This window comes from Mucor mucedo (genome assembly GCF_025094135.1).
Source record: "Mucor mucedo strain NRRL 3635 chromosome Unknown EV154scaffold_196, whole genome shotgun sequence".
NCBI classification, from domain to species: domain Eukaryota; kingdom Fungi; phylum Mucoromycota; class Mucoromycetes; order Mucorales; family Mucoraceae; genus Mucor; species Mucor mucedo.
This window is the reverse complement of record NW_026252480.1, coordinates 42,525-58,443: the sequence shown is the minus strand read 5'-3', so window position 1 is coordinate 58,443 and position 15,919 is coordinate 42,525. Positions and strand designations below refer to the sequence as shown.

The following is a 15,919-nucleotide window of genomic DNA, read 5'->3' as shown; positions in this document are numbered from 1 at the left end:
GTGTGTGTGTGTGTGTGTGTGTGTGTGTATGTGCGAAAAGTGGGGATGTGTTTTTTTATATATGTATATAAAAAAAAAGTCTATGATTTTATGAATCCTTTGTTTTTTTTTTTTACCACGCAATTTTTGAAGGATCCTCATCTTCTTCGGAATCTTCATCTGAGGATGATTGTGCAGTAGTGGATTTATGTTGTACAGATGTTTGTTCTACATATAAAAAAAAGGAATTTAATGTCCATTGTTTAAACAATGCATGCAAACTTACCTAATTCTTGTGAAAAGAAAGTGGTTAAGGATGGGAAATCCACACTAGGTGATTGTGTCACGAGAATATCAAGACCATTCTCATCCTGTGTATTCTCCTCTTCTTCCTCTTCATCCACATCCATCTCCATCCCATTCGTCTCCTCTTCTTCCTCTTCCACACGAAGTGACATGATAGATGTCATAAAAGTATCAAACAAAACATCAACAGAAGGCAAGACATGACTTGGTGCTGCTAAACCAGATACATCGCCTTCCTCTCTACGTCTCATCTTGGACTCCTTTCGATTGGCTGACATGGCTTCTTCACGCATCGTCTGTACCGTCTTGAGTCGAATACGAGCTTCTTCTTCTGTCTCACGTTCATTTTCACGCATACCGTACATATCATTTAACAAGTGAGTTTCCTCTGTGATAGGAAGCGGTGTGGCTGTTGTTGACGGTGTGGATGTCTTGCTGTCTTTTTTACTGTTGTGTTTAAGATGGGTCGACTTGACTGTATGAATCACGAGTTCGTAACGGTTGGAAAGGGAGACGAGGGTGCTGGGCAAAGCATGATCATCACCATCGTCTTTGGGTAACCAAGTCACAGCTAAACAGGCATGATCGAGGTGTTGAAGGGCAATAGGGATGGGTGATTTGGGGTCAAAGATAGTGATACGAGAAGCCTGACGATGGTGATGGTTACGTACAACCGCAAATTGATTGGAAACCGTATCGATGGCCAAATGATCCACACTGATTTTATAGGACCACCATACTTTACATGTCAAGAGGTTCCAGACGTAGAGATGGTTCTTTGTCTTGGCAATGAGAAAAGGACATTGGTCGCCAAGGAAACTGAGAGAGAGGACAGCGTGTTTCGTGGGTTGTGCAAGGACGTTTTGGATCGAGTTGGAATAAGGGTCCCATAAAGTGATGACTTGACCAAAGGCGACAGCAAGAATACTTCCATCTTCAGAGAAGGCGGCCGAGGTAGGGTTACTATCACGGTAGACACCGACAGAACGACAGACCCAAGCGGAATCTGACTGAGTAGCGGCACGGTTTCCATGATTGGCAAGGTCTGTGTTTAAATGCCAAACCTTAAAGGTCTTGTCTTCAGAAGTGGTAATGGCCATAGGACCCATTGTAGAAACCGGGTTAAAGATCAAGGAAGTGATGGGTTTAGCATGAGGATAATCAACCCTTGTATGAAGTGTGTAAGCCTGGGTATCGGGATTCCAACGCCAAAACTTGAGGAAAAGTTCGGGTGTGGTGACCTTATCATCACGCATATCCACAGTTGCCATCCATTCACCTGTTTTTAAGAAGGCGACATGAGCGACATGGGCATGGATGATTTCTTTCTCGGTAGAGGTACGTGAGATACGGTTCATGGGGACGACTTCAAGATCCATGACATGTTTGTCTGCATTGGCATCGTAGAATTGAATACTGCCTTGTACGCCATTGAGGACGATGTGATGGTTACGAGGTTCGATGATGAGGCCTGTGGAAAGTGGGTTGGTGGCATGATCGACTTGAGCGTATTGAAGGCCCTGGATCACTTGCTCGATGCTTTGGGTGATACTATTGACCAAACGAATGGAATTATCGTCCAATCCCAAACAATAAAAGCGGTTATTGGGTGAGATCGTGATAGAATCAATGCTACCACCCAAACGAGGCAAAAATTGTTTATGACCTGTATCCAATTGCCAGATCACCACGACCGCTTCTTCTCCACCGGACAATAAATAGGCACCGTCCGCTAAAAAGGCAAGACAACGTACGGGGAGATGGTGCCAATGGTGTGTGGATCGAATATGTTCTTTTTCGTTGGATGATTTAAAATTGGAAATCAAGGTGATGCGGCCTGATTTATCACCGAGAGCCAACATGGGCTTGGAAGGATGAATTTTCAGCACGGTGATGGGTTCGATCGAGACATGAGGTTGTAATTGAGATGGGTGAACGTCTTCAAGATCGTTATTGATGGGCCAGACATAGGCCTTGAAACGTGCGCCAAAGGCTAGCCATTGACCGTCCTGTGTGATATCGATGGTGGTACAATCTCTTAATGAACAAATGCGACGCATATGAGTAGGTTCGTCCGAACTTCCAAATGAGAAACGGTAAACGATGGTGTTATCTGCTGATTTATCTATTCTCGCGCGGAAAGGGGGAGGGGGGAGGGAGGAAATGAAATCAGCTAAAACCATTCCTACGGTATAAAATACCCTCTCTTTCTCTCTTTCTCTCTCTCTCTTTTTATAAATTACCTGCTCCTGCCTCTGTGGCATCCACGACAAGATAGGCATGACCCGGTTGTTCGGGTGACATGACCATAAACTGAATAGGTGCATTGACATTATAGGTCTTTAATAAAATATCGTCATTGTAATCCCATAATTTGATGGTTCCGTCTAAACTGGCAGTATAAAGCTGAAGGTGGTTTTTAGGGTTGAGAATGACGCGTGTGATTTTATTGGTGTGGCCTCCTGTGGTAGGTGATTGTGACAGGACTTTGACAACAGCACCGGTTGCCATACTGAAAATTTTGACACAAGGTCCTACAGACGAAAAGAAATATCTTTTAAGGAGGAGTTAGTGACATCCAAAAGGTGTGTGAGGGGGGGACTGGCTTCGGGGAGAAGAAGAAGAATAAAAAAAAAACTTACTTGGAATCTTTGGTGAATTCAGCAGGATAAGCCGAGATATTACCACCGGCTTTCTTTGCGAGAACCATGTGGTTAGGTGCGACATGCTTTGTGTCCGTTGTTGCCATGGCTGTTTTTGTGGTGGTGGAAGGCATCAGATCGAGACTCTTGGTTTCTTTTTTAAGTTGTTATTTAAAATTAAGCCAATCGATGGGTGAGAGAGAAAAAAATTACTAGACTTGTAGATCTTTTATAGATTCGACAAAGAACTAGCAAAAAAAAAAAAATGATGAAAAAAAAAAAAAAAAAGAAAAGGGCTTTTGGGCAGAGATTTTTTGTGACTGAAAACCGTCACAAGCTTTTTTTTTTTTTTTTTTGGCAGTTTACAGCAGCAAGGGGAGATTCAAATAACCTCTCTCTTTCTCTCTCTCTCTCTCTCTTTTTTTTTAAAAAAAAATGTTGGTACCAGATTATAGCAGTAGTAGTTCAGACTCTGAATCCGAAGTTGTCGTTCACACACCACCACCCAAACGATCCTTATCAGGACTTTTACCAGCACCTAAAAAGGCAAAAACAATTCATATCGCTTTACCAAAATTAGATGACGACGACACCACAGAAGGGACGTCCAACCCACCTCAGAAATCAAGCAGCGGGTTAGGGTTAGCCGATTTATTACCAGCGCCAAAGCATGGCAGTCAAAAAAGTACATTTTCACCCGCATTGCCGAAAAAGTCAAAAGGCAAAGAGAAGAGAGTCAGTCCTGAGCCAACAGAACAACCAGTAGAACAAGAAGAAGAAGAAGAGGAGGAGGAAGAGGAAGAGGTGGTAGACTATGCTCCAAAAAAGTCATTCTTTCATTTTGGTAAGAAAGATGTTTAGAGTATGCGGTTCAAACGTTTATTGACTCGTGTTATGCAAATAGGTAAAGATTTGAAGGAAGAAAGAACGACACCTACCGCGAAACCAGTGCAAGCGACACCTGGACCGTTGTATTCGGTTGAAAGAGCACCTGCAGTAGAAGAACCTCAGTTTGCAGCAGTCGATGCATATGCATACGACCCTAATGCCATGTATTCTGCTGATCCCTCCACGTATTACCAATATCAACAACAACAACAGCTGGAGGAAAGCGACCATGTGGGTGATTTGGAAGATGGTCAAGATGTAAGAAGAGATGGGGATGACAATGAGAAAAAAAAAAAAAAAAGAGAGAGACTAAACATTGAAGGTTTTTTAGTTACAACGTATGGTGGGTAAACGTCTACGAGGAGAATCAAATATTCAAATCAAGACGATTCATCAAAGGGACATGTTACCAACAAAAGAATGGAGAGAACAACAAGCACTCACGGCTGCACCGAAATTTAATAACGGAATGACGGTTCGTACCTGAAACTAATGACATAAAAGGGAACGAATGGGATACTGATATAAAAAAAAAAAATGTTATCACTTAGATGTCAGCGAGTAAATTACAAATGAAGAAGAATAATATCATGGCGTTAGCAGCGCATGCAGTAAACAATCAAGAGAAATTGGATGAAATGTTTGCAGCGCATAAAAAGACACGACGTGAAGCGTCTACTAAATACGGTAAGTTTTTTTTTATATATAGAGTGTATGGACTGTCAACTTACATATATAACATGATTAGGTTTCTGACCAATGATACAATTATAAATAAAAAAAAAAAAAAAAAAAAAGAGGGAGTAAAATAAAGGGGGTTGATGGAAAAAATCCAACTATTTTTCTTATATTTCTATTTTATTTTATTTTTCCCTTTTTTTTTTTCATATCCTTTCTTTCTTTTTATGCTGCTTTATGACATTCTTATAATGGAAGATATAGCAGATACAACATCACAACGTACCACAACAACAACAACAACAACAAGACGCCTTCGAAGTTTACATTTACCTTCTTCTGGCTCAACAACTCATGAAATCAGTAGAAGATTTACTAGTCTACGAAGACCTAATACTACCACCAATACATCTCCACTCGCTACAACCCCAGTCAATGAACCTATCCCTTCTCCTTCTCCTGTTGTTGGGGAAGCAGCCACAAGTAGTAGTGGACAAAAGGTGCATATCAAGTTGGTACCTAACGTGGGTATGACGAACCGATGCTTTGTGTTTGATGTGGTGGATCGTGAACTGGAGATGGGGTCAGGGCTCAAATTGGGCCGATATTCTGACCGAACCATTGTTTCGGACCGACTGTCTTTTAAAAGTAAAGTAGTGAGTCGATATCATGCAGAGATCTGGTTATCAGAAGAAGACGGCAAGGTAAGAAAGAGATTTTAAAAAAAAAGGGTGGTGTGTGTGTGTGTGTGTGTGTGTGTGTGTGTGTGTGTGTGTGTGTGTGTGTACTAACAAGATGCAATGCAGATATACATCAAGGATTCAGGATCTTCTAGTGGTACATTTGTGAATCATATCCGACTGACTGCAGCCAATACAGAGAGTGCTAGACCTCACCCGGTAGTAGACGGAGATCTTATTCAGTTGGGTGTTGATTACAAAGGCGGTCTGGAACCCATGTACCGGGCTGTTAGGATGCGTTTGGAAGTGAACCGTCGTGAGTGGCAAGAATCCTGTTCGAATACCTATAGTCTTGCCGCATTTCAACAACTCAAGCATCAGATCAATAACACTAGCACTGGCAACACTAACAACAACAATAGCAGAGAAGAAATCCAAGAATGTTGTATTTGTTTATACTGCATTGCACCTTTTCAAGCCTTATTCATTGCTCCTTGTTCTCATATCTATCATTACAGGTGCTTACGACCCTTATTAACCCAAAATTACCCTGGATTCTCGTGTCCGCTATGTAGAACTTACTCCAATCTAGAAGCCAGTGTGGCTGTAGAGGAAAATGAGGTCTTGCAGATGTTAGGTCTCTCCACTACCGAGCCTTCTCCTTCTACAAATAACAACAATAATAATAATAATAATACGACGTCAGAAGAAGAAGAAGAGGAGGAGGAAGACAACAGCCCATTAATCGCCTCACATACAAACGGTGGTCATCATCGTGAAAAGACGGTGTTGGACGAAGAAGCCCTTCAACAAGAGGTGAATGAAGCAACCGATTTTTGAAAAAAAAAAAAAAAAAAAAAATACACTAGTTTTTATTAACGCTCATCTTTTCTTTTTTTAAAAAAAAAAGTCTTCATCTCCTTCTTTAATTCGACCTTCCTTGTTTTTTCAACGTCAAATATCATCATCCGATGGTGGTTTAGCTGCCACATTAGTTGGCTCTCCACCACGATACGATGCAGGAGGATTAGGAGTAAGCTTAGGAGTAAGAGACATGGAAGATTATTCAAGTACCAATGTATTATAAAGTGGTTTTTTTTTTATTGTTTTGTTTTGTTGTTTATTATTTTTTTTTCTTTTTTTTTTTTTTTTTTTATAAAAAAAATTATTATTTACTGCTATTTATAAAAAAAAAAAAAAAAAAATACATCCTATTATTTTGTTTTTGATGTGATCCTATTTTTGCTGTTCGATTTCCATCAAGGCAGCCTTTCTATCTGCTTCTTGACGTAATTCTTGGTTTTCAGTGGATCTCTGGACGAGATGATCAGGGGTAGCTTCGGGGATAATACCAAAGATACGTTGAGACAGGGAGCGTTTATCCTTCTTGTTCAACAAGACATTTAACGAGTTTTTACCCTTCCAGACGGGAAGCACGATGGGAACGGTCATCTGACATGCCTTTTGATCCTCTTCCTTGAGGTGTACGATACAGCAACCCATCTCGATAGCATCCACTTGAGCCTGTACGTCTTGAGGGAATTGTTCCATGATAGGGAAGGCCTCTACGAGTAAAGTCTTGAGAGCTTCCAGGTTGACATAGATACGACGTTTATCAGTCATGACAGTATCTAATAAGGGTAAACCTTCGGAAGTCAAACGGAAGGGACAACCCTTTTCGGGAAGAGCAGTGGATTGTCTGACGAAAAGACGTACACCCGTATTGACGGTCTGAAGACGAGCGAAATCTTTGGATTCGAGGACTTTCTTGATAGAGCTAGAGACAAAGTAAAGACTACGACCCTTGGCAGTACCTTCCGAACGCAACAAGAATTGATCACGAGGGAATTTGGGATCGAGACCGTAAAAGTCGGTGATTTCTTCTAAATCCGCAGAGTTGGAAGGCATCATTTCAAAGGGGGCTTCCTTGATACCGGGGACATCACGTTTAGGTTTACCTTCGAATAATTTCTTCTCCTCGCCTTCCTTCTCCTTCTTTTCCTCTTCCTCTTCCTCCTTCTTGGCCTTCTTGGGTGCTACTTCAGTACCACTATCCACACTAGCACGTTTGGCAGGAGGGGAGACAGTCTCTTCCTCTATTGTCATCTCTGATTCAATGATTTCGGCCTCCTTTTTAGCATCCTCTAACTCTTTTTTAGCAGCCTCCATATCAGATTCGGCAATGGCTTTACCTTGCATTCTAGCAAGACTCACACGATCTGTAGCGGTTAAAGGTGCGACCTTTTCAAAGACGGCCACAAAGAAACCACCGGTATCTTGTTGATGAGGGTAGATACGAATACAACGATCAAGATGCATTTCCTCAACTTCCTTCTCGGTAGGAGGGAATACACTGACAGGGAACTTACGACGTTGACGTTCTTCGGGGATACTCTCGGGTGAATCCAAAAAGACGCCTTCCTTATTGGTGACTTTCCAGGTGTGAAGACCTGGTTTACGCTTTAATTCAGGGAGTTCGGCTGAGACATCGAGGAGACGAATAGCACCCTTGGTTTGACGCAAGACTTCGGCCACAACAGCTTCGTTCTCGATAGGGTTGAAGGAGCAAGTGGAGTACACGATACGACCACCGACCTTGACCAATTGACAACCTCTGGCAAAGATTTGAACTTGGGTGTTATGAAGTTGAAGACCTCCAGCGGGAGTCCATGTGTCCCAAATCTTTTCGTTCTTACGGATGGTACCATCACCACTACAGGGGACGTCACAAAGAACACGATCAAATTGCCATGACAACTCAAAGGATCCCTCGGGTGTGTCGTCACGGGGGACATGGATATTGGGGAAATGAGCACCGTCGTGGTTAGTGGCCATGAAACAAGGGGATTGTAAACGCTTGGATTGATGAACCAACATATGACTACGCTTGTAATCGGCATCATTAGCTACCACAAGACCAGTAGGCATCTCGTTCAACTTGTTACTAGAGTCAACGGCTTCAATGATTTGAGCAGTCTTGGAACCAGGAGCGGCACACATATCAAGGACCCATTGGTCAGGTTTAATATCCATAAGAAGAGGAGGTACCATACTGACTGCCTCTTGTCGACTGATGTTACCCTAGCATCATAACAACAACAAAAATTGAATATTTGTTCTATATTTCTCTCTCTCTCTCTCTCTCCGTTTTATTTGAACTTACGGCTTCGGTCTCTGTGACCATAAACTTGTGGAACTTTTGGAACTCGGGCGACTTCTTGATGACAAGACGAGGAGCATTGACTCTCCAACCCAAATTATCGGGATACCAAGGTAAAGGCTTAGGGGGTTCAATGCGATGGCCATCGATCACGACGTTTTGCATACTGGGTACATAAACTTTTTCGACAACTTCCAAGATCTCCATAGCAGTTCTATATAGATTTTGGGGACAAGGTATTTTTTTTTTTTTTTCAATCAACCGCCTGTACGCTTTTATAACAATACTAAATCTAATCTACTTACGTTCTGCTGCCAGTGATACGGAAAGTACTGGGTAAAATTGTCTTGATAAATTTGTAAAACTCTTCGAATTCTTCAGGAGACAAAATGCCTTGTTTCTGTGTGATGTTTACGATTTAGACGATGTGTTTTTTTTTAAAAAAAAAAATTGTTTGGGTAGTCGTACCATGTAATAGTTTTTGAAATCGAGATTGTCCTTTTCGATTTCAGCATAAGGCTTACGTTCATCAAAGTACTTTTGCTTCTTTTCTTCCTCGACCTTTTCGTCAGTCTAAAAAAAAAAAAAAAGGGAATGTCAGTTTTTTTTTTTTTTTTTTTTTGGAAGGGGGGCACCATTTTGTTTGAAAAGTTTACCTTGGGCTTATTCTTGTAGGCTCCACGCTTCTTTCTTCCGAATCCCATTGTGTTATAAAAGAGCTTGTCAAATAGAGATCTCAAGATCAAAAAGTTTTTTTTTTTTTTTATTTGTCTTTATTTGATCTCTTTTGGATCCCCGATTGTCGCAGTCTCTCCAGTCCGATTGCATAACCGAGCTCTTCTGTAACGTTTTTGGGCTGTACTTTAGATCATTGGGGAAAAAATGGAGACATACATCTTTAGGATCAACTCAAAAGAGTGATATTTAACTTGAAGTTTGGCAGGATTTTGTTTGCTCAAACTTAGGCATTTGGGCGAAAGAACAAAAAAACTATGGAGATGCAACAACGACCCTTCAGCATCTTTAAGCAGACTTTGTCTAACAGCCAAGTAATACAATTGATCACTATCACAAAAGGCAGGGAGTGGCCAAAAGATTACTTTTGCACCAAACTGGGACAATTTCACTACGAGAATGATTTCTTTTGTAAAGTCAAAAAACAGTTTGCAGTGAACTGAACGAGAGAATCAAAAGCTCTAAAAAAAGCCCAGCTTTAGTGCCTTATTCGAAATCAGTGAAATGAGTTGTGGTCTCATTTGAAAACTAGAAGCAGCAAGTGTCATGAGCGCGTTTTTTTTTTTTTAATACAAAACAAGGTGTGATGAAAGGGTTTGCCTTGCGGAATCATTCGTCGCTTGCATCTCAATGAAAGAGTAATAATGCTCCATGTTCTCGCACCATAGTATAATAATAAGAACTTTCATTTGAAGTGAATAGCGGCTTTTATTTTAGTTGTTGTACTTTTTTTTAACTTCCTAAAATGAAGACGTTGTGATACTGACAGGACTAACCAACAAGAAGGTAAAAAGTAAGACTAGTCCCAAAAAAAATAAAGAGTCTTTCAATTGCTCTTACCGCGCTTTCTCCCACCTAACCTATATAATTTTCATGCACACAAGATCAGCTGTTCGAAGGATCACTAACTAGAGCAATTTAAAGGCTTACGCTAAAAGAAACTCTTCTCCAGACCCGTAGAAGAAAAAGAGAGAGAGAGAGAGAGAGAGCTTTTTTATCTTAAAATTCTGACTGTTACAAAGCCTGCCCAACCATCATCAAGTATTTCTACCGTATTAGAAGATGATTCTGGTAAAAAAGGGCCTCTTGTTCCCTGTTTTTTGTTTGTATTTACCAGGTAATATCGCTATTGTAGGCCATTCGTTTCATGGAGTAATATCCCATAAGAGAGATCTCAAATGCCGTCCCCTCATCCGCCCCGAGAGGGTAGGCGCCCTTAATTATTTCATCTTCCGCCCTGAAATGCAAAACAAAAACATCCAGAGTTACACACATACATAGGTCATATGTTAAACAATAGAATAAAGAAACTCGGGGGAAAGGGGATCGTGCGTTGTGAGCACTCTTCTTTCGTTTTGTTATCAGTTTTTTTTTTTTTTTTTTTTGTGGGAGAATGAATGTAAGTCATTAGGGTTTTTTTTTTTCATTTCTAAAGCATGTTAATGAACTATTTCATGTAGCAGCAGGAACACTACATGTATGCTCCGTTTGAAACAGAAACAAAGTAAGTGGGGGACTGGCAAGAGAAAAAAGAGATTTTTTATTGAATACGACGGTGATTTCAGTGGACCGACGATTACGAATCAAATCATGGTTGGATCACCTGTGGATAAACCGCGTATATTACTGATGGGATTACCAAGGTAAAAAAAAAAAAAAAGGGTGTACACACACAGACCCCCCATGACTCATGACTTTTTTGTATGTGTGTACAACAACAATAAAAAAAAAGGAGTGGCAAATCTAGTATACAAAGAGTGGTATTTGGTAAGATGCCACCGCAAGATACGATACTTTTAGAGCAAACGGTTAAAATTCAAAAAGAAGATGTAACGCAAGTACTTTCTTTTTATCTGCTGGGACAGGGGGATACTTATATTTTCAATGGTTTATGTAGGCGGTCGTTTATCGATTTTCAAATTTGGGATTTTCCGGGACAGGTGGATTTCTTTGATGGATCAGCGTATGATGCCAAAGAGATTTTTGATACGGTGGGATCTTTGGTGTTTGTGATTGATGCACAAGATGATTATTCGTACGCTTTACATCGGTTGCAGTACACGATTATCAAGGCCTACGAGGTTAATCCCAGTATCACGTTTGAGATTTTGATCCATAAAGTGGATGGACTCTCCGATGATTATAAAGATGGTAAAAACTGGTTTTGTGTATGTTTTGATAAAAAGGCATGGGAAATAGAAGGAAAGAGTTATACTCATCATGACGAGCATGTTAGATGTCAAGATTGATATCGTCCGAAAGATGCAAGAGTATTTGAAAGATATGGATCAAGAGCAAAATATCACCTTGCTTTATCATCTCACCAGTATTTACGATAATTCAATCTATGAAGCCTTCAGCAAAATTATTCAAAAGCTCATTCGAGAATTACCCACACTAGAAAATCTTTTGAATGTACTAAGGACTGTAAGTTTTCTTTTTTCTATTATATCAAGACGACATGTTGTAACTTTCTTTTTTATTTTTCAAGAATTCCGGATTGGAAAAGGCGTATTTATTTGATACATTGACTAAAATTTATATTGCAACGGACAGCACCCCAGTGGAAATGGACTCTTATGAATTATGCTCTGACATGATTGATGTCGTACTCGATATTGAGTGTATCTATGGGTAACTATTATATTATAGACATCGTACCTGTTTCAATGTGGATTCTGACTCTCACTTTTTAAAAGACCTCAAAGTGGATGCGGTCCTTATGGGAAAGAAACGTATGACGAATCGACCCTACACGACTTGGAAATTGGCTGTCATAATGGAACGAGTCGTGAGGAAGGAGAAACGTGTCATTCTTTCAGTTCAGACATAGAGGCATCCAGTATTATTAAATTGAATAATGGGGATGTGTTATACATGAAGGAAATTAATAGGTAAGAAACATAAATGTGAGTGGAGGAGGAAGCTTTATTTCTTTATGTATATTTACCAAAGGTGTGTAGCTTACTAGCGCTGATATGTATGATTCGAGGTGACAATTTCAAGAAACACGGTTTAATTGATTATAATTTTCAGTGTTTCACGTCTGCTGTTACCGAACTGTTTAAATTCTCACAAAAGAAAAATCTCCAAAATAATCATTAACAAAAAATCTCATAACATGCTCAAAATAACTAAATAAAAAATTACTCTATTGCTCTTTAATTAAAAGAATTGGTAACAACGGTATTTTTTTTTTTCCTTTAATTTTTCAGATGAAAAACTAAAAAAGGGTTTTTTATTGTTATTAAAAAAAAATATTTGTTTGATAGATATTTAATATAGAATGTTAAATTATATCAAATGATTTAGTTGGTGGTTTGAGTTTGACCGTTGAACAAGAGGACGTTGGGGGTACCGCTGGAAACAGACTTAACCTTACCGGTGGTACCAAGAGAGCTGAGCTTGGCATAAACTTGAGCAGGAGAAGGGTTGGATAATGAGTTGATCAAGAGGGCGGCAACACCAGCAACATGAGGAGAGGCCATAGAGGTACCGGAAAGAGTAGCGGTAGAGGAGACACCAGAGATGTAAGAACTGAGAATGCTGGAACCGGGAGCGTAGATTTGAGTACAAGAACCCCAGTTAGAGTAAGAAGCTTGAGTATCGGTCTTATCAGTGGCGGCAACAGCATAGACATTAGGGTTACCGGCAGGCAAAGCTTGACAGGTAGTGAGACCAGCGTTACCAGCAGCAGCAATGAGAGGAATACCACCGTTGACAACGGCAGTGATGGCAGTGTTGAATGAATCGTAGGTAGGGTTGGTGGCACCGTTGGTATCCAAACCAAGAGACATGTTGATAATGTTCTTACCGACGTGTTTCTTGGCATCATTAGTAACGAATTGGAGACCGGCCAAAATGGCAGAGATAGCACCACTTCCTGTGTCATCGAGAACCTTGACACCAATCAAGTTGGTCTTCTTGGCAACACCATAAGTCTTACCACCAACAATACCACCAACATGAGTACCGTGACCTGTACCAAGCTTGGTTTGTCCGGTATAGGCAGAGAAACCCCAGGTAGCACGACCTTCGAATTCGTTGTGAGCAGTGTTCAAACCATCATCAACAATGTAGACGTAAGCAGCGGAACCAGCAGTAGAGTCGTAGATGTAAGGCTTGGTTAAATCAAGACTTCTTTCAGAGATACGGGCCAAATTCCATTGAGCACCGGTTTGAGAGACGTAGGTGGCAGATGCAGTAGCATTGGAAGGAACGCTGACAGCTCTTTTCTCAACAATTTCTTCTTCATCATGAGCATGAGGACAGTTGGCATCATGCTTGTAGCTGTCAAAGTGGAAGTTACCAGCACGTTGAGCAGTAGCTCTCTTGGCGTGGAATTTGTTGGAACCACGGACACCAGGGGTGGGTAAATCAAACTTGATATCCATATCAGGGATGATCTTGATGATTTCAGTATCGAAGGTTTCCAGTAAGGCTTTGACGAGATCAAGATCTTCAAACTTGACAGTGATAGCCTTGAACTGAGATCCAAAGTCATAAGCATCAAAGACGTGGACTTGCTCGGCATCAGTATCACGACGAACAATCTTGTTGTTATTTCTCTTGGCTACTTGACCGGCACCAGCGGCTTGAGTGTAGACATCGAGAGCGTTGTCAATGAATTTGGGAACAACTATAAAAAATATGTGTAAGTTGTTGTGTTATAGAAAACGTCATCCTATTATGTAGACTTACAATCCTTGATACAGGTAGCATCACTCAATTGAATGATGAAGTTACCGTTTCCTTGCTTTAAGGTGGTGTCCAAGGTAGAGAAGATATCACTGGCAGAGGCAACAGCGGTGACACATGAGATGGCAAAGAGAATAAATGTTTTAGCGACCATTGTTAAGAAAGATTTATTTTCAAAAAAAGGAAAGGGTAGTTGGTTGGGTAAGAAAAGGATAGGGTTGGTTGGATTGAATGAAGAATAAAAAAAAATTGGGATTGTCAATGGTGCTTATATACGAAAATTCAATACTTTTGATTTGTACTACACGAACACAGTCCTATACAATTACAGTTACTTGGATGTAATATTGGGCCGGTAATTGCCACATTGGTTAATTATGCATAGTGTATCACAGCTTTAACGATTACATGACGCTACTTTTTTTTCTAGGTGTTCCTGACGTACAAGCGCGATCAAGTTTTGAACAAAAATTCCTTAAATGCACATACAGGTGGTTTAAATGTGGAATACTCGTCCATAAAGGCAGATGCGCTTGTACAACTAGCTACATATTATCTCTCCCAAAGACACCCTATTTTATTTTTAAAAGTTTGAAAAAAAAAAGACGCCTACATAAAACATCAAACCATACATGTATTCATTGTCAATATGGTAGACGTTTAATTTTTTGCAGATACGTAATATCAACATTGTATTTTTTGGAAGAGGAAGATTTAAGAAGGTCTATCGGCTACACACGCTTTTAGAATTTATTTTTATATTACAACTTGCATCATTAATTGTGTTTCATTGATCTTTGTGTTCGTTTTGACGTGGTACATTTTATGCTTCAACTTTCATGTGTGGGAACTGAGTCCGAACTATTTTTTTATTACTTATCTTGAGAAACACTCACATCTAAATTTTCTTCCCCATTTTAGGATCGCACTGCAACACTTTAGCTGAGGCCAAAGAGTATGCTCTTTTTCCATTCTTAAAATGGCAATTTCGGATATTTTGGTGGAAAATAATAGAAAGATTACTTAAAACGGTAGCATGTAGAAAAAGAGAGAGCGAGAGATATTTGAATTACCAGACACTACAGAGGTCTAGGCTCTAAATGAAAGGTTAGGATCCATAGCTAGACAAATTGTTATACAAAAAAATATTATCTTAGCAAAACGCATATTTAAAAACGAAAAGTCAACTTGAATGTACCAGCCCTACGGAATATACGGAATATCAATGTTGGTTCTAAATGCCGTAACCAAAATATGCATTGTGTCGCTGGTTCACCCCATCCCTCCTTGTAAAATAATCTAATCATAATAATTTGAGTATAAAAGGGTAGAATTAAAAGACAAGAATAAACAAGTAAAGAAATGAGACTCTTAAATCCTTATTATTATAAATTGAAGAGTTTGTCATGATAAAAATAGAGTTCCTTTTATATTAAACTTAATTTTTGCGTAGATCGAATAAACATTTCCAGAGAACTGGGGATTGTTGGATTTGAACTATAAATCAGTAACAGCTTGAACCATAGCTTGTAAAGTATAATTATATAAGCCTATGGTTGTATGTCCGGAATTAAGGAGATAAATTGTTTATCCATTCAACAATGTGTGCGATAATTGAAATACTTGATTACTCATAGTAGGTGCTGGAAGGAACCGCAGTAAGACAACCAACTGCGATCCAATATAGGGTATATTTTTCAGGTATAATATTGTTAAGGCACTAGCAATAATTTTTAAAGGATAAGGCAGACATAGATTATTAACAATGATGCTAATAATAAAGTAGTTATGAAAGTGAGCACCAGACTGTGGAAGTAGTCAACTTGAGAAATCTTATAATATAAAGTTTACGAATAAAAAGATAATCAACGATAAATTTAAGAGGGCGTAAGCAATATGAATATAAAGTAATTGCCAATATTAAAAAGAAAAGTAATTATGCTATTCTAAACAATATCTTATATACGGTTTGATAATAATGAGATTCAAGTCGAGTGTGAAATATGAATTTTGATTCAACACCGCAAAATCCCAAAGACGGTCAATTTTTGGCAAATAGTTATCCATCACGGATACGGTCATTTTTCAAAAATTCCCGTCTAGGATACAGAATAATCAAAAATTGACCAGATCCGTCACGGATACGGTCAGAA

The 15,919-nt window shown here is 39.6% G+C and overlaps 6 protein-coding genes across 6 annotated transcripts; 3 read left to right on the top strand and 3 right to left on the bottom strand.

Annotated features, from left to right (window-relative positions):
- Positions 1-112: 112 nt before the first annotated feature.
- Positions 113-2,796, bottom strand: EV154DRAFT_540744 (WD40-repeat-containing domain protein; the record flags this gene model as incomplete). The annotated part of the gene is made up of 3 exons (XM_051604440.1): positions 113-207; positions 266-2,410; positions 2,529-2,796. 3 exons carry the CDS (start codon positions 2,794-2,796, stop codon positions 113-115), a joined length of 2,508 nt encoding a protein of 835 aa, XP_051451228.1.
- Positions 2,797-3,335: 539 nt separating this feature from the next.
- EV154DRAFT_529662 (mitotic checkpoint regulator, MAD2B-interacting-domain-containing protein) lies at positions 3,336-4,809 on the top strand. The gene is made up of 5 exons (XM_051603701.1): positions 3,336-3,771; positions 3,832-4,073; positions 4,147-4,290; positions 4,367-4,502; positions 4,564-4,809. The coding sequence occupies exons 1-5, from the start codon at positions 3,363-3,365 to the stop codon at positions 4,569-4,571; spliced, it is 939 nt and encodes a 312-aa protein (XP_051451227.1). The 5' UTR covers positions 3,336-3,362; the 3' UTR covers positions 4,572-4,809.
- On the top strand, positions 4,745-6,013 carry EV154DRAFT_431616 (uncharacterized protein; the record flags this gene model as incomplete). The annotated part of the gene is made up of 2 exons (XM_051596622.1): positions 4,745-5,197; positions 5,300-6,013. The coding sequence occupies 2 exons, from the start codon at positions 4,745-4,747 to the stop codon at positions 6,011-6,013; spliced, it is 1,167 nt and encodes a 388-aa protein (XP_051451226.1).
- Positions 6,014-6,348: 335 nt separating this feature from the next.
- On the bottom strand, positions 6,349-9,158 carry EV154DRAFT_529659 (S-adenosyl-L-methionine-dependent methyltransferase). Its single transcript, XM_051603700.1, has 5 exons — positions 8,990-9,158; positions 8,802-8,906; positions 8,639-8,733; positions 8,337-8,547; positions 6,349-8,254 (listed from the first exon to the last, which is right to left on the bottom strand). The coding sequence occupies exons 1-5, from the start codon at positions 9,035-9,037 to the stop codon at positions 6,410-6,412; spliced, it is 2,304 nt and encodes a 767-aa protein (XP_051451225.1). The 5' UTR covers positions 9,038-9,158; the 3' UTR covers positions 6,349-6,409.
- A 1,252-nt stretch (positions 9,159-10,410) lies between these two features.
- On the top strand, positions 10,411-12,233 carry EV154DRAFT_529653 (Gtr1/RagA G protein conserved region-domain-containing protein). Its single transcript, XM_051603699.1, has 9 exons — positions 10,411-10,467; positions 10,544-10,572; positions 10,595-10,711; positions 10,801-10,902; positions 10,966-11,219; positions 11,305-11,495; positions 11,560-11,702; positions 11,768-11,962; positions 12,032-12,233. Exons 2-9 carry the CDS (start codon positions 10,544-10,546, stop codon positions 12,171-12,173), a joined length of 1,173 nt encoding a protein of 390 aa, XP_051451224.1. The 5' UTR covers positions 10,411-10,467; the 3' UTR covers positions 12,174-12,233.
- Positions 12,234-12,268: 35 nt separating this feature from the next.
- Positions 12,269-13,994, bottom strand: EV154DRAFT_546247 (peptidase S8/S53 domain-containing protein). Its single transcript, XM_051604691.1, has 2 exons — positions 13,770-13,994; positions 12,269-13,707 (listed from the first exon to the last, which is right to left on the bottom strand). The coding sequence occupies exons 1-2, from the start codon at positions 13,918-13,920 to the stop codon at positions 12,377-12,379; spliced, it is 1,482 nt and encodes a 493-aa protein (XP_051451223.1). The 5' UTR covers positions 13,921-13,994; the 3' UTR covers positions 12,269-12,376.
- Positions 13,995-15,919: the final 1,925 nt, after the last annotated feature.

Excerpts from the sequence above, each read along its gene's own strand:
- EV154DRAFT_529662 (XM_051603701.1), top strand. The coding sequence starts at position 3,363 with ATGTTGGTACCAGATTATAGCAGTAGTAGTTCAGACTCTGAATCCGAA. Across the intron at positions 3,772-3,831 it reads AAAGTCATTCTTTCATTTTG|GTAAAGATTTGAAGGAAGAA; the intron begins GTAAGAAAGATG and ends TTATGCAAATAG. Across the intron at positions 4,291-4,366 it reads AATTTAATAACGGAATGACG|ATGTCAGCGAGTAAATTACA; the intron begins GTTCGTACCTGA and ends GTTATCACTTAG.
- EV154DRAFT_529659 (XM_051603700.1), bottom strand. The coding sequence starts at position 9,037 with ATGGGATTCGGAAGAAAGAAGCGTGGAGCCTACAAGAATAAGCCCAAG. Across the intron at positions 8,734-8,801 it reads ATTTCAAAAACTATTACATG|AAACAAGGCATTTTGTCTCC; the intron begins GTACGACTACCC and ends AACATCACACAG. Across the intron at positions 8,255-8,336 it reads TGGTCACAGAGACCGAAGCC|GGTAACATCAGTCGACAAGA; the intron begins GTAAGTTCAAAT and ends TTATGATGCTAG.
- EV154DRAFT_529653 (XM_051603699.1), top strand. The coding sequence starts at position 10,544 with ATGTATGCTCCGTTTGAAACAGAAACAAA. Across the intron at positions 11,496-11,559 it reads TTTTGAATGTACTAAGGACT|AATTCCGGATTGGAAAAGGC; the intron begins GTAAGTTTTCTT and ends TTATTTTTCAAG. Across the intron at positions 11,703-11,767 it reads GATATTGAGTGTATCTATGG|ACCTCAAAGTGGATGCGGTC; the intron begins GTAACTATTATA and ends ACTTTTTAAAAG.
- EV154DRAFT_546247 (XM_051604691.1), bottom strand. The coding sequence starts at position 13,920 with ATGGTCGCTAAAACATTTATTCTCTTTGCCATCTCATGTGTCACCGCT. Across the intron at positions 13,708-13,769 it reads TGCTACCTGTATCAAGGATT|TTGTTCCCAAATTCATTGAC; the intron begins GTAAGTCTACAT and ends TATTTTTTATAG.